Source organism: Paramormyrops kingsleyae, chromosome 10 (assembly GCF_048594095.1).
Source record: "Paramormyrops kingsleyae isolate MSU_618 chromosome 10, PKINGS_0.4, whole genome shotgun sequence".
In the NCBI taxonomy this organism is placed as follows: Eukaryota; Metazoa; Chordata; class Actinopteri; order Osteoglossiformes; family Mormyridae; genus Paramormyrops; species Paramormyrops kingsleyae.
The window spans coordinates 25,999,614-26,016,593 of NC_132806.1; the positions used below are offsets into that span (position 1 = coordinate 25,999,614).

The 16,980-nt window shown below is 40.9% G+C and overlaps 1 protein-coding gene and 1 non-coding gene across 4 annotated transcripts; one reads left to right on the forward strand and one right to left on the reverse strand.

The window, feature by feature from the left end:
* Nucleotides 1-188: 188 nt before the first annotated feature.
* Nucleotides 189-270, forward strand: trnal-aag (transfer RNA leucine (anticodon AAG)). Its single transcript has one exon. It is a non-coding gene; the product is annotated as a tRNA-Leu (tRNA).
* A 2,993-nt stretch (nt 271-3,263) lies between these two features.
* Nucleotides 3,264-16,582, reverse strand: alox12 (arachidonate 12-lipoxygenase). 3 transcript variants are annotated; one of them, XM_072717588.1, is made up of 15 exons: nt 16,281-16,582; nt 11,880-12,023; nt 11,438-11,636; nt 9,271-9,352; nt 8,828-8,950; nt 8,199-8,305; nt 7,840-8,012; nt 7,204-7,347; nt 6,894-7,097; nt 6,298-6,384; nt 5,688-5,857; nt 4,916-5,037; nt 4,530-4,630; nt 4,263-4,433; nt 3,264-4,002 (listed from the first exon to the last, which is right to left on the reverse strand). In XM_072717588.1, exons 1-15 carry the CDS (start codon nt 16,368-16,370, stop codon nt 3,823-3,825), a joined length of 2,097 nt encoding a protein of 698 aa, XP_072573689.1. In that variant the 5' UTR covers nt 16,371-16,582; the 3' UTR covers nt 3,264-3,822. The 3 variants fall into 3 exon arrangements, with proteins under 3 accessions (XP_072573689.1, XP_072573690.1, XP_072573691.1); XM_072717589.1 differs by lacking the exon at nt 16,281-16,582 and adding an exon at nt 15,898-16,274; XM_072717590.1 differs by lacking the exon at nt 16,281-16,582 and adding an exon at nt 14,019-14,039.
* Between the last annotated feature and the right edge of the window lie 398 nt (nt 16,583-16,980).

Genomic DNA, 16,980 nt, shown 5'->3' on the forward strand with positions numbered 1-16,980 from the left:
ATCATATTTACAACACTGGACTCTTTAAGGCGTCTATCATCGTACCAATTGATTGTGAACGATATGATGTGACCGGACAAGAACACTGTCAAACGAACAATAAATCGGAAAAGTGCTCAGAGGGTTTAATTCATACAAAATATTCATTAAAATTGAATGCAGTAATCACAAATAGCTAGTGTATTAACGGTAGCGTGGCCGAGCGGTCTAAGGCGCTGGATTAAGGCTCCAGTCTCTTCGGAGGCGTGGGTTCGAATCCCACCGCTGCCAAGTGTTTTGTAAGTTATGCTTCATTTACAGTTTGAAGTTCATTGAAATAAGTGTCTACATCCATGACTGGAAGGCCTCTGGTTCTGTTATCACTGTTGATCAAAAGTTCTTGTCCAGGCATGATCAATCGTATAGATGGCCACCTTGGGCAGAAACTTCTTTGGGGGCGCCAATTTGCTGGCCAATGTCACTTTGCCTCGGACAGGAAATGCCAGAGTTAATGTTTGCCTAGGCCACCACATTGAATGGTGCCAGTGCTGCCTTAACCTCAAAAGCCTGCTCCAGAGATGCCCAATAAACAGCTGACCCTGCAATCTGGCTGGACCGAAGTTTAAATCTCTGCTCTATGTGTGGAGTTTGCATGTTCTCCTCATGTCGTTGTGAAATTTCCTCCAGGTACTAGTTGCCCCACACAGTCCAAAAATAATAATTGGAGTTACTAATGGTATGTGTGCCCTGTGATGGGTTGGTGCCCCATCCTGGGTTATTTCCTGCCTTGCACCTGTAGCTTCTGGGAAAGTCTCTGTCGTAGGTAGGGCCTAAATATACGTGACCCTGAATAGGACCAGCAGGCACAGATAATGGCTAGATGCTAAACACTACATTTAAACATATCAGGCCACAGAGTGCATTGTTATATGAAATAATTGTTTTAATTATCTACATGTGCTTCCATGGATAGTACCTTAGTCTCACTCCTCATCTGAAATACAGTCATTTGGAGCCTGGATAGCTACACAATGTGGACAAAGGTATTGGGACACCTGGCCATTACATCTACAGGAACCTTTATGACATTCCATTCTAAATCCATAGGCATCAGGATGGAGTCAGTCCCCCCTTTGCAGCTATAACAGCTGCCACTCTTCTGGGAAGGCTTTCTACATTTTGGAGTGTGTCTGCAGGATTTTTTTCCATTCATCCAGAAGGGCATTTGTAAAGTCAGGCACTGGTACTGGATGTGAAGGCCTGGCTTGCAATCTCTGTCCTAGTTCATCCCAAAGGTGTTCGATATGGTTGAGGTCAGGGCTCAGTGCAGGCTAGTCAAATTCTTCCACACCAAGCTGATCCAACCATGTCTTTATGGACCTTGCTTTGTGCACTAGGGCACTGTCAGGCTGAAACAGAAAAGGGCCTCCCCTAAACTGTTCCCACAAAGTTGGAAGCATAGAATTGCCCAAAATGTCTTGACATGCTGAATCATTAAGAGTTCCCTTCACTGAAACTAAGGGGCCTAGCCCAACCCCTGAGAAACAACCCCATACCATTATCCCTCCTCCACTAAACTTTACATTTGGTAGAATGCAGTCAGGCAGGTAACATTCTCCTGGCATCTGCCAAACCCAGACTCATCAATCAACCTGGCAGAAAGAAGTCTGATATTTGGAAATGATATATATAGTGCAATGAATTATTTATATCTATATCCTCCTAAGACCCAAGGAAAAAAGTGTCCTTCAATTGTAGGTTATTTGTCTTTGGAGGAAATAAGACGTCTTACAATTTAGATTTTTTCAAATTTATTCTTATTTTAATTTCACAGCATGTCCTCTTTAGTGTACAACAAGAATAAATACATTTCCCAACATCAGTGAAAAAATAAATGCAAAAATACAATATCCACTACAATGGACATAAATGAATAGGTCGGGTCTCAAGAGGATATAATGTTTTTTTTTTTTAACTCGTGTTGCGATGGTTAAAAAGCACACCCCACACATGTGATATCTTAAAGCCCTAATGAGGTCAGGACTGGCCATCTGGTTCACCAGACATTTTCCCAGTGGGCCAATGGACTTGTGGACCAGCAAAATTTATTGTGGGGAGACACTTGGCAAGGTTTAATATGGGGGACTCCCCCCACATCTTTTAATGGGCAAAATTGATCATGAGCGACTCCAAAGTCCAGGGCCAAATATTAATTTCAGTTCAGTCTTGGCTCTAGCTGTCCTCTTTAAGGAACAATGGGGCTTAATACAGTGGTATGTATAGTATGAGAGATAAGAACCGAACCATTATGTCCTCTACAGAGAACAAAATTTAATTGCTGAATCAAAGGTGTGTGTGGGTGTGAGTATACCTTACATTGTAGGAACCAAATGTGATAAAAAAAAAAAAAACCTGTTATTTTGACATTGTAGGGACCATTTTTTTCAAGGGCAAATTCAATTTAATAAAAATTTGTGACTGCAATCAACAAACTAAAAATGCCAAAATATTTGGGTCATTCATGACCAATTCATTCTTTTTCAACAAATCTTTTAAATTATTGAACTGGGGCCTGTATCACAAAGCAGAATTTCTTGCTTAGCTGGATAACGTGCCAGATTTAAGGTACTCTGGCCTAAATATACGTGAACAAAGATAAAGTTCATATAAACAGGGGTTCCTTAAATCCGACAAGACAAGATCCAGCACTGTATACATACACCAGGTGCATAGCTAGAAATTATGAGCCCCTGACAAAATGTGACCACACTGGGCCTCCCATAATAAATTTTAATGGTGCAGGGAGGTTCCTCTATGGGAGACGCTATAATTTCAGGCCCTGTAAAGTGCCGGCCCCCATGAATCTCCCAGAATATCTATGCCCCCCTGACGCCTCTGCTCACCACTGGTTGTATTATATTCTGTTTCTAAGACAAGTTTGCTCTACAAGTACAATACAGTGCAATAGCGCCCTCTTCCAGTCATAAGTGGGATACCACATTTTTGCCTTTGAAACAGAGATATTTCTTAGCCTACTTCCTGGAATATCCCAAACTGGAATTTAGACATACCATATTTTATTTTAATAACTGAACCAACATGCTTTCTTAATGGCTTTGAATACATCTATGCTATTTTCATGGACACAGAGGATAAATTAAATGAGCAGAATCAGGCAATGTCCAAGTAGCTAAATTTTTCACTTTTTGTTTTGGTATGTTTGTGAATTTTTTGGGGTGATGTTATTTACTGCTACAGAACCACACATATGACATACTAACAAATGTATCTGCAAAACTTTAATTTACTGGAAAATACCTTAACAATAATAAGAAAGTCTTAAAATGACATAAAAGATAGAATAGAAAAAATACAATTTACAATCACATAGCTATTAACAGCACTGTGTGCATCCCATCATAAACTGAATCATTCAGCTAAGCATTATATTCTCATAATGATCCAGTTGACAACCAAAATTCCAGGATGTTTCCTTGCTCCTGTTGCAGTGTGCTGCTTGAACCAGGGTACACTAGTACACTATACCAAACAAGGTAGATTAATCACTAACTTATTGCCCATTTGATTCTCAAGCATTCATTGATTAATAAACCTGCATCTGAAAATGTGCACTGTTATTCATCTATAAGATTATACATGTATATGTACTGTAAATTCAGCATGACTGCTACATGTTGACAAATTATTCCACAAATAGCAGTTTGAAGATGGATAGATGGATGATTAAAGTTACAATCCATGGCCAGTTAATGAATAAAGTTAAAAGCTGAAATGCAAATCAGCACATCCCATCTCCTGCTACCTAAATTTGGTGCCTGTGATTTATATGGTGATACTGTTCTCTATTCGACTCGGGCACAGAAGAAGGTATGGCAGCTCCAAACCCTCATTCTTGTTCTCTATCTGCTTCTCCACATCCTGAAGATCTTGCTGCAGCCTGTTGATCAGCTCCAGAGCCTGAGGTTCAGTGAAATATTGCTCTTTGTATTGCGCCATGGGGATCTGAAAGTGGGGGGGAGGGGGGGAGGGATAGTAATTAGAGAAGGGGGGGCGTTCAAGAAAAAGGCTCAACTTGGGCATGAAGAAAAAACATTTGCAAACCTTTAGCAAGCAGCTATGCATGTTTGCTTGAGTATTTAAAATATTGCAGGGTATTATTTTGCACGGATCTATAGCACCCAGAACAGCACTCTATACCACCCTGCAGAAATGGTATAGAAATAATATATTTTTTTACCCTAGCGACACATCAATGAACTCACCGCATCAGGCTGGGCACGCCCCAGGTGCCATGTGATAGCCATCTCCACACATGATTGGCTGATGTCTGGCAGTGAATCCATTATCATCTCCATCGTGACGGTATCTTTATCAATTGGTGGAGGTTGGCGCATGGTGCAGGGAGTGTTGGGTACCCAGGCACACCAGTCAAACTACCAATCAGCACAAATCATCAGTGTCCATTTAAACCACGACCATGTATGTTTGGAAGTATGACCATATATGTACATGTGTGTAAGTTTGTGTACCTGGCCATTGTTGGTAGCTGCGTGCTGTACTGTACAAGTGAAGATCACCACAGATAGCAATGTACTCAGCTCCTTCCTGGTCTTCAACTCACTGGACAGACCTGCCAGAGGGGAATACTTATTATTCATCAATCAACCCTCCCACATTACAAAGGTTAGGGATGCAAGCCCCCTATGATCTGGAAAAAATTTTTGGTCCCCCTGGCGAGTGAGATACAGAAGTTCACTACATGATCACTGCGAAATACCATGTGAAAGGCTGTGGCCTTTTTCCCTAAAAATTTAATTTCTTATGCTGACTCCATAATATGTCAAAAAAAGGCAAGAGTCAGATATGGCGCCTGACTGATAATCCATGATATTGTGACGTTTGCAAGCAGACTGACCAAACTTGGGGACGTCCACAAAGCCCTCCTGGGCCGCATCCTGGATCCAGGCCTGAAGCTCAGTGTCCTGGACCACTTCTTTGTCACTGTGATAGTACAGGCACACCATCTCCCAGGTGAAACTGGAAGAGGAGAAGGAAAGACGGGGAATAGACCCCGCTCAACAGAGAGAGAGAATAAGGAGAAAGGATGGCGGAGCGGTGAAATGCAAGCAAACATGGGGAAAGGTGACAGAATTTAAGAGAGGGGTGTCAGAGTGTGTAGAATAAATGGAATAAAATATTGGGGAAGAGAGAGAGAGACCAAGCACCATTAGACTGTTTATGTGACAGTACTTTGTTACTTTGGAAAAGATATTCCATGTTATTCTCATGTTGGCTGTAATTAAATTTGTAGTAATTCCCATCCTGATAGTTTGCGTGTACAGGCATGTTTTTCCTGTTGTTGTGGTTGTATTGCATAAGCATGTAATGTAGTTTTTATCTCTGATTCTTTTTTTTTTTACCCAACATCAGCTCAGGTCAACCAGCATTGCAGGTGTCCAACCCAACATACAAAAAAAAAACTCTAAAATCTACATTAACAGAATGACACTGAATAATTCAGCCATTATGGGTCACATGGCCGTAATAGGCAAAGGGAATTGGCCAAAATTACACCAGCCAGTGTGCAGGAAGAGAACTTTAAAATAAGGAAGTCTCTCAGTAGGATTATTACCAGATACATTAAATACAGTACATTCACATGTGCCTCTCCTAGATGGTGAACATACCTCTGGATGACATCCCAGATCATTATGCTGTCCTCTCTATAGAAGTAATTTCTCAGTTTTGTTACACCACGTTCTTTGAAATCCAGACGGGGCTGGAGGGACTGGTATGTCAAAATCTTGTATTCTCTTTGGGCCAGCATCAGCACCCCATCACCCCCTGTTGACACCACCTTGGAGAGGTAGACGAAGAGCAACTGCTTTTCCACATTGACACAGAACTCTAAAAAATTACTGGTCAAATAATTACCACAATGCAGACTGTAAGACATAGAATTTTGGCCCAGGAGGTGGCGCAGTTCGCCTTATACCTCCTGGGGTCCAGATATATGGGAATTTGCATAATCTGCCTACGTTTGTATGGGTTTCCTCCTGGTAATTCAGTTTTCTCTGGGATCGGGCAAAGTGAAGACTCTCATGCATGAATGTATGCACAAGAACTCGAACCATGACCATGTTCAGATACGGATTTGAAGAAGATGAATGTGTGTTGTACACTGGCTGCAGCATTCATACAGATATATATGATTTAGCCAGCCAGAGATGTTTTTTGATATGCCCTTTGTACCCAAGCCAACTAGCCATGGCAGAGAGATGGAGAGAAGAAACGAACCCTCTTGAAAATCCCATCAGATGAGATGAGCTGGCCGCGTCCTCGGCAATTGATCTCCAATGTGTAGCGGAGGTGTGGTGCCAGCAGCTGCAGACAGTGATAGATAGACAGCACACATGTGTGAGTGTGTGTGTGTGTGTGTGTGTGTGTGGTCCAGGTATACATTACATTGTGGGGACCAAATGTCCCCACAATTTGATAAAAACCTGTTATTTTGACATTGTGGGGACCAATTTTCCCATCCCCACAAGAGGAAATTCAATTTTATAAAAAATCTATGACTGCAATCAAAACACTAAAAATGCCAAACGTCTCATATTTTGTTTGGTTACTGATGGTTAGGGTTAGGGCTGGGTAGGGCTTAAGGTCGTCATGTTGGGATTAGAGTTTTCCCCATAGAAATGAATGGAGAGTCCCCACAAAGATATAATTACAAACCCGCATGTGTGTGTGTGTTTGTGTGTGTGTGTATGCATGTGAGAGAGAGAGTTATAGCTATTATTATTGATGTGCACTGGGAAGTAACACAGGGTGAAGGGCATTGTTTACTAAGCTGTAATCAAAAGCTGGATGCCCTTCTCCGTTTATGTTCTTACCTTGTAAATGGGATGCACAGATGGCAGCTGACGGTATGTAGACACACAGAACACCTCCACCACCAGGTGTGTGCGTAACAGATGGGACAGCACCTGGAAAATCTGGAACTCTGCATGACGGACCCAGATTTTGGCCAGAACCCAGGCCAGCGGTGGGTCTCTGGGCAGGAAAATCGGTGTGTCTGGACCAGGAGTCTGTCCCAGCTGAAAGAGGCAGAGGGAGACAGTGTGCTTTGTGTAAAGATGCCCTACTTTTTTTTCTGCGAGATGTGCATGCTGGGAAATGTAGGCTTCCTTAGGCACCCAATACCTGTATCGCAATCGGGATCAAGCTGTCTTCTGGGTGGTCGTACAATAGACAAATGGGTGCAGCCAGATGCTGTTGCTGACCACGGATCACATTAGCTGGGATTCCATCCAGGATAGCGTAGTCCACTACGTAGATATTTCCAGCCTCCATGGTAAAACGAGAAGGAAAAACAAAGAATTGACTGAGCAAAAATAGAAGTTAAAGTACGGACACGTAAAGTCACAGAATGCTCCTCATAAAATTAAAGATATGACACATGCTGTAAAACCAGCATCACCAGTAGTAAACTGGTACTACCATCAAAGCCAATGTTATATTATCCTAAACTAGGTGCTTACACGACAAAAACGCAGAAGGCACAGTGCCAGCATTAGCAAAAAAAGAGAAGTGGGGAATCTAATAATAAAATACAAGCAGAAAGTGTAGAATAGAGAGGTCACAGAGCCAAATGAGAAGTGAGAACAGACTAGAGGTATAGAAAATGAGATATAAACGGGTTCATGTCGGAAATTAGGAAGAGCTTTTTGTGTTGTGTGATCAGAACTGTCAAATTTAATTTATCAAGTGGCATTACTTTAGGTGACACAGTCAAGCAAATGCTACAAGGCAGGCAGAAGTAGACTCGCAGATACACACTTTCATCTCCTTTTCCAAGGTAGTATTTGGCCTCAGAGAACCCCGCACCATGTCCCCAGAAACAGGGAAGTTGTCTGGAATCTTGCGGCATTGTTGGATCATGCGTGGGTTGCAGCCATTCAAAAACTGGTACGCAAAAAAAGAGTCTTCTTTCCAGTGCTTCATTGTATACTCTGAGAGACAAACAAAGATGGTGGCAGGACTATGTTCATGGAGAGAGGAGCAGTGCAAATCACAAGCCCGCGTCACACGGACAATCATTAGATGCATAATGCATAATGTAGAGACATAAGACAATATACACAATGTTGTTTTGTTTGATTCAGTATCACAAGTTAAATGGTTTAATGATGCTGTACCTGCTATGGGACTACGGAGTTTCCAGAAGATGCGCTTAAAATCGTCCAGATCATCCCATGACTTTCCAAATTTTATTGCCAGTTTCTTCAGCGATAGCTCCAACAACCTGTGAGAGTAAGGTGAAGGATTGCAACAAGGAGAAAAAAATACACAGCGCATGCGTCCATCACCAAGTTAAAATCTTCATTGAAACTGAATTTATACAAACATCACTGACTTGCCTCAGTCATTCCTCATACCTCCCAGTCACATTCAAAGAATTGTAATCATTCTCTGATGTCAGTGTTAAGGCAACTTTAGTCTGATTCTGCTGCAGTTGCATGGGGTCATATCCCCATTCATAAATAAAGTATGCCCCTACACAATATATGTCAGTTTGAAGTTATATGACAGATAACTGCTTAGACTAATGCAATCAAATGCAATCATAGATGCAGATTTAAAATGCATATTATTCTTAAAATGTATTATCTGTATAAAAACATTAGAAAATAAAAGAACTGAAGTCCAAGGCTACAAGCAGAAGCCTACTGAATGAATTTAGGGCAGATGCTATGCTTTTATTTTTCTTTTTCTCTCTCTCTCTGAATTTGTACAGCGCAGTGTAGAATCAAGGGCAGTGACTCACGCATACTGCAGTGACCCCTCGAAGTCACTGCGTTTCTCATTGTGGAAACGGGCATCCTGTGGCAGGTCAGTCTCAGATTTGGCATCGATGCACTTTGGAATACCCGGCGCCCATGCCTGCCACCTGTCACATACACAAATGCACATAACCTCATTTTGCACAGATAGCCAGGGGCAGCCATGTATCCATGCAGGCACTGTGACACCATAACACAAAAAAATGGCCAGACAAGCTTTGCGAGTACACAAACAAAGTGCAAAGAAAAAAAAAAAAAAACTAACGAGAGCTTGTGCACCCTATATTAGACTTGGTGCAATTTCCATCTGCTCGTTTTGCAAAGAAAAAAAGAATGAGTTGCTGTAAAAGGACAGACCATAATGCACCAGTAACTGGACATGTACACACATGAGGGGGCAATGGAATGCACAATGACCCTGCCTGACCGATATAATTTCTGCTTCTCCAGCATCTCTGCCTTCCTGTGAGCCAGCAGAAGAAGCGAGGAGTCATCACTCAACTTCTTTGCTGCAAAAACAAAACAAAACAGGCAGTGAGCAAGCAAGATCTGCATAATATCATCATACTATTCATTATTTTATGCCACTAAAGAGTGCTAGTAACTACATATGCAATGTAAAAAAGCACAGTCACTTCAAGTGTGTGTCCTACAGAGACGCATTGACAACTTTGGATTTTTTTTACTGTAATTTCCGACTTTCTGCCTCCAGTAAATTTCCAGTTGTTTGATCCATTTTCCATAGCTGCTTATTCAAAAGCAGGGTCACTCAAAGCCTGGGGCCAAAGAACAAACTCTGAAGACACTAATAATGACCACTACTCGGGTTCCAAAGTTTAAAAAAAAAAAAAAAAAAACACACATATATTGTAAACGTAAGACTTAGGAAAGAGAAGCTCAACCCTGCAGCAAACATTTCTCCGAGGCCATTAATTCAGCCCCAGACATCTACATAGCAAAGTGCCGTACCTCTTTTGTATACTTGGAAAGTAAATATTTATTAAAACTGAACAGTTTGCATGCTACAAAATGCTGTGCCTGCAATCTGGCAACATTTCATTTTATTAGTTGAAGGAGAATAAAAAAAAAAAAGAATAAAAAATTTAATGCATAAAGAATCAATTACATAAACATATTTAAGAATGTGATACTATAAACAATGAACAATAAATCTAACTATGTAATAAATTAACTGGTTACGAGAATCGAGTTGGGAAACTAGCTAAAAATATCCAACCAGTGGTGGAAATTAAGCTCGCCGCCTGCCTGAGGTAAGTAATTTAGACTAAGGGCGAGAGCAAAATACTGAACACTAGCCTGCTGTCAAATAAAAAAACAGTGCTTGTCAGACAACATTTTTTTAACCGAATGAGCCCAGTTGGCTAGCAGCAAAAATTCTTAAGTTCCACCCTTGTATCCTGCCATACTCAATCATTCTGTTTCAATGGAGGTCCTGGCTAAGCTACAAAACTATAACACAAAAAAAAACTGTTTCTCTCTATAAGCGAGAGATGAAAAGACCAGTCAAGTAAGTAAAAGACAAAGGGAATGCAAAGCAAAATGTCTGTTTAGCCAAACACAGAAGTCCTCTGTGTACAGGGTAAAAATGCTAACCAAATAGTATTCTCATTTGAATCTTCTGTACACAGGGTTTTGAGAAATGTCCTTTAATATTTGCACTTTATCCTGTAGTTTAATTTAGCAGTTTTAATATTTTCCACAGGTTATAGTGACAGACAATCCAGCCTGTGACTCTTTGTACGATAATTTTATTTTTATTTTACTTCCTTTAATGCAGCTTCCTTTTCCTATTTATTAATGTACCTTGGGGTTGTCATAAAAGTGATTTTGTTATACAATAACAATTGTTACACATTCACAATAAAGTGCTATTTGCCCCCTTGGTGACAAATAAAGTTTTTTGAATTTGAATTTGAATCTTGAAATCTCTACAACCTGTGATTCTGTTGCACTGAGAATGGTAATGGCACAATAATTTCCGTCAGGATTAATGAAGTTCTTTCTTATCTTATTTTAAATAGACAGAAAGACAAACAAGCATGGGAGGTGGGGGGCAAAGAGCCAGTCATTATTTGGGAGCCCTAATCTGACATAAGCACGGACACTCAGGTGTTACCGACTTAACTAACCACTCCATTCTTCGCGAGGTCAGGCTGTGATGTTTGCCAGGGCCTGAGGATATACCCTAAGGCAGGGGTGTCAGACTCCAGTCCTGGAGGGCCGGAGCCCTGCACATTTTCCCCTCATTTAACACACCTGATTCAACTCCTTGTGCTAATTATCACACAGCTCTTAAGCCGAATCATTTGTGGTAGAACAGGGAAAGAGCTAAGCTACACAGGGCTCCGGCCCCCCAGGAATGGAGTTTGACACCCCTGCCCTAGGGTGTCCTATTCATCAATCCACCCCCATCTGGGAGGTTGTTGGTGAAAGAATTTCCTCTGCCTTGTTTGGGGATGGGGAGTTAAGAAGCGACAGCTTCAGTCCTATAACCATAATAGTGGACTTGCCAGCGCATGTTTTCAAAGGTGAGCCCTGCTAACTCTTATTCTGACTTGAGATTTCAGGCTGACCTGTTCCCTCCCGTAGTTCCATTTCCATATTTCCCACCAACCAGCGATAACAGGGAAAGGTCAAAGTGCCGCCATCTGGGAGCTCCACAGCTACATAGAGGCAGAACCAGTTATCTTCTACCCAGTAGCGCTGCTTCTCCAGTCGCACCAGCAGAATGTGACCAAGGGGGGCAGCACTGCGTATCTTGTACTTGTCCACCTGGGAATGACAGATAGGAGTATGGGAGATAAGCAGAGAATGAAGGTCAAGAGAGTATGGAAGGCAAACATGAACAGGGAGCCATGGCTCAGACAAAAGTACTATTTTCTTTCTCTTTCATCCAGATATAAACATTTAAACCATATATATCATGTACCAACAAACACGAAAACACACAGGAGCTTAAACAGACAGAAACAGGAAGTAATTAATGGCGGCATGAGGATTTGATTGGACACTGACCGCTCCTCTGCAAAGGTCCAGCCCAGGGTTGTCCAGTACTGTCTTTTCACTTTCACCCTTCTCCCCCACGAGGGTCACATACACGTAGTTGTTGGTGCCAGAATATTCAGAGGTTCCCGTTGCCACAGTCACCGTATACTCCATCTATACACAAGAGCAAAGTAATGCGGGTGATGGATAATGATGGTAGATGTCGTATACTCCATCTATACACAAGAGCAAACTAATGCGGGTGATGGATAATGATGGTAGATGTCGTATACTCCATCTATACACAAGAGCAAACTAATGCGGGTGATGGATAATGATTGCAGATGTCTGTCAATGTATTATAATTTATTTTTTCAGAAAACAACAATATGCTTTCACAATGTAAACATGTTCCATCTCTATGAAATAAGTAGAAAATTAGTCAACCTATTAGATAACATAAGTGACCGCCTAGGTCACCAACTAAGCAAGCTGTGAAGTCAGCTCAAATGATTTTGACTGTGTCAATCATTCAGAAATTCTCTCCACCAAAGAATGTTTATCAGCCAAAAAGAACAAAGGAAGAAAGGAAGGAAATACGTAAGCATGTTTAGCCACAGTCTGTAACATTTTGTGCTGAGGTCAGTTTGTCTACATGTAGTTAATTGCAAATCTTTTACATCTCGCCTATGCTCCAATTCTAAAATCATATTGTGAATGAAAAATAAACCCCAACTACAATGTGGCCCAAAACCAAGATACACATAGTGATTGATTCATCGGGTCCCATACAGTCAGTATGCCAGTCCTGTGTCAACATCATTACTGTAGACTGTGACACCACCATCGGGAAGAAAAAACTTACAAGTCGTTGTAAACGGACGCCAGTTTTCAAATTCAAGGTCAGTGAAGGTCAGTGAAGGTCAGCAAAACGACAGAATTGCACCATGATTCTCTCAATTTCCTATTTTGCAGAACCTCAGCCCTTGCATTTCTCACATTGTGGACACATCAAAAGCATTTTGCTTACATGTACGTCATAATATCCTTTGCAGAAACACAAAAGAGACTAAGATAATAATGCATTTACTCGGAAATGCAACTAGACCAATTGGCTAAAGAGTCTTCTGTGATTAAAAAAGACATCAGGTGATGTAACGAAATCCAGCTACTTCATCACACATTACACCAAGTCACAGTGCACCTGTCCTTTAAAGGGGTCTCCGATAATATATTCATGAGAAATATACGTATACAAATAATCTGAGGAGCTACGCCTTTGACACAGGGGCGTAGGCGGAACAACAGTAAAATTAATCCATTTCTAATTAGTCCGTCTACTATTAGCTCGTGGTCGATGTGTGGGTGGCCACTGCTTTACCGAAATCTTTAGGGTGAGTTAAATATAATTACGTCAATCGCCCCTGAGTCAGTCAAACATTGCTTCTAAATTTTACCACGTGGGGAGCAAGACAGTCAAAGCGAGAGATTACTCACAATGTGGTAGCATGTACATCTCACCCCACCAACAACATAGACAATTAAACAGGTGAGACCCAAGTCCCCCAATAGAATCTTTTCTTCCAAACATATGCATCCCAGTGTTAATCGCAAAATATGCTTGAAAATACCTAGGAATGATGAAATATTAATTTCGCCACAAAGGTCTGAATAATCTTGTAACAATTCCTTTATTCAAAAATACAAAAAGAATCCATCCACATTCTAACCAGGGTAGAGGGGCACTTTTAAAATATAAACACCCCAAAACCTCATACTGACGCCAAAACGCGTTAACATTACACTGCTTTTTCGTCATTCATTCCGACTTAATAAACTCTCCGGTTTGTGTTTGATGTTTTACGGCTGTATCTGAGTCAGACTTCAGGTCGGCCCAATTGAAACATAAGGCGCTGACGCTGAAATAGTCTTGCGTTTTTCTTTGGGATTTGTGGTTATCTTCATAGTTATCTGTTTACGACAGATGCGGTAAGGTGCTTTGAAATTTCCCTTCGTGGTTTGACTTGAAACAAAAATCAAACTGCCGACTAACTGCAATAGCTAACCCCCAAAACTAGGTCATTCATATTTGACCTAAAAATGATTCGACAAGTTGAAGCAGTAATTAACGAATATTTCTTCTTAGAGGACATATGTAGGTTACCTTACCGTAACGGAATTTATATTGTCGTGACAAAATTCTCGATTATCGTCATGTCGTGCGTCATAGCTGTCGATATCGCTTACGTAAAACAAAATGATAATGGAATCACGTGGTTCAGTAGATTCAATTATTATCAATTATTGAACAGGAGCGTTTTAATGCACGGGAAGGAAGCAACTTCCTGGTGAAGGGCCCTGGAAGCCCAGGGCCCCCCACCAACCAATTGTTTAATAACATTTTAAGCCCAGAGTTGCCACCTGTGCCGTATTTTAAGTAATAGTCTGTAAAATGAAACGTTATGCCCCGTACGTGTGACTCGATCCATGTGTCCCGTAGATCGTATATTTTCATGTCCGGAACGAAATCTTCTTGTCGGGCCCCCTCACCAGTTCACAACTTTTGTAACCTCATGACCATGTTAAAGCATTTCTGTTAATGAGGTAAACAAAATTTCAACGACTATGGTGATGAAAACTAACATAGCCTACCTAAATTATTTGGAGCCCAGGGCCCCCCACCAACCAATTGTTTAATAACATTTTAAGCCCAGAGTTGCCACCTGTGCCGTATTTTAAGTAATAGTCTGTAAAATGAAACGTTATGCCCCGTACGTGTGACTCGATCCATGTGTCCCGTAGATCGTATATTTTCATGTCCGGAACGAAATCTTCTTGTCGGGCCCCCTCACCAGTTCACAACTTTTGTAACCTCATGACCATGTTAAAGCATTTCTGTTAATGAGGTAAACAAAATTTCAACGACTATGGTGATGAAAACTAACATAGCCTACCTAAATTATTTGGACAGCAATCTTACAGCGGTCTCTATTGTGTTTAAAACACCCAAATGTAACCTGATGTTACTAGCTGGATTTATCTTAACTTGCATAACAACAGCAAGTTTCGCTTGTCTGCGAGTACAGTATAGTTTCATACGCCCTAATGCATTTACTGTCTAGTGCTTGGGGGTAAAAAATACAACCCAGACATCAACCTTGAATCTTGCAAAAATGTGCTAAATAAGGAATGACAAATGGTAGTGGAATCTAAAACTTTTCAAATTGACCTTATGAACCGGGTTTTTGACAGCTGAGCTGATTTTCACCAGTAGATACTTGCATCCCTTTCCAACCTAAACAAGCATGTATTCTTCGGCAATGTAGAAATCCGCACCTGATACAGGCTGCACCTTGTAGACGTTCTAATCTTGTACATATTTTCCATTCACACTGTACATGTTTAAGCCTATTAGTAACACCTTCGTTAAAATGGGTTTCGTTAGTTATTGATCTGTAGGACTAACTCAAAAGTCTAAGCAAAATTCATTCATCGTTACTGTTTCAGCCAACAGATTTAAAACATGAACCGGTTAAACGATTCCAGATAAATGATTAAATGATGACCTTTTTTAGAGCATGCATGCAGTTACGGGCGGGACAATGTAAACATTCCAGCATATATTTACAAAACGAATAGCTGAATATCTTTGAACAATACAACGTACGCCAAGAATGCGTGGTGCTTTCACATCAAGATCTGAAGGTCTCTAACTTCTGTACGTACATCTTCTTCCAAAGAAGCAACTACAGAGATTAGTATCATGATCACATAAGTGTCACGTATAACAGACATCTTCAAAATGACACCAAACTAATATCCAACTCCTTAAACTTCGTATAAATCGTGATTCTGCGTAAACTAATGTAAACAACATAGAGACTGCAATTATGTGTATAATTTTTACGACAAAGTTTATCATTATTATTCGTTTTCTAAAGATAAAAAAATCGCGAGAAAAAAATTTTGGACAGAATATTATATATACATACATACACACACACATATCAATTTTAGAAATGTAATGTTAAACAAACAAAAACCTCACCTGGGCAAATATGTGTTGGCGATATGATCACGAAATCGCGTTCGCTTTTCTTGAAATGTGTGCTTATTGGGTGTATCTTCCTACCCTGGTCGAGATCACTCCCTCTCCACAGTTTTTTTTTCTAACTTTCTTCGATGCTGCTGGAACCAAGATTTTACAGACTATCCCTTAAGCTATTCCATGAGCAAATGCATACAGCAGCTACCCGTTTCTTAATATATTTCTGTAGTCAAAGCCCAGACCGCACTTTTCCGAGTTACCAGCATCCGGGGAGCTGCAATCTTTTTTCTTTCTTAGAAAATTGAAGGTTTAATTGTGGCATTTCGTCAACGTTTTCCTTCTGTTGCTATGTAATGCAGTTAACCTGCGTGCGCTCAACTCACCAGGAAGCACCGTCTGTGTCTCTGAGCAGAAAGAAGCTTAGGATTGCAGGGTCGCCGTCTCAACCGGAAACCTTTGTTATTCTGTTGCATAAACAATTTAAGTAAATGTGTCTATGGCAGAGGTTTCAAACTCCAGTCCTGGAGGGCTGGAGCCCTACCCGTTTTTAGGTTTCCCCACATTTAACACACATACATTGCACCTCCTTGTACTAATTACCACTCGGCTCATTTGTGGAGGATCAGGGTCAGAACTAAGTCACACAGGGGCTCCAGCCCTCCAGGACTGCAGTTTGACACCCCTGGTCTATGGGAATAGCCGCTGAACAAGCAGAAACAGCACATCACACGCGTTTTCAGCCACAGACTGCCAGTGACATCATATAGACGTGGAAGTGTTCATCAGAGGTCTTGGCAAAGACGGTGACACTCTTTGAAAGTGGAAGCCATGTCAAATGTGTGAGTGTATAGAACCCACCAGTAATGACTTGGTCACGTCAAAATCAAAGTATTTATCACAATGAGGTACTATGCTTAGATGCAAGTGACAGTGGAGGGACACTGAACTTACGAGAAAAGTTTATGGGTCAATTTCCTAGAAACAACAGCAACCGCTGAAAGAATTTAAATACATGAGGGAAGTTGCCCCTCCTCACCACATCACAGTCTGCTAACAAAGGCAATTTAATAAAATTAATAAAGA

Excerpts from the sequence above, each read along its gene's own strand:
- alox12 (XM_072717588.1), bottom strand. The coding sequence starts at position 16,370 with ATGCAACAGAATAACAAAGGTTTCCGGTTGAGACGGCGACCCTGCAAT. Across the intron at positions 8,306-8,827 it reads GAGGGGTCACTGCAGTATGC|GTTGTTGGAGCTATCGCTGA; the intron begins GTGAGTCACTGC and ends TTACTCTCACAG. Across the intron at positions 4,434-4,529 it reads CAGCTACCAACAATGGCCAG|TTTGACTGGTGTGCCTGGGT; the intron begins GTACACAAACTT and ends GCTGATTGGTAG.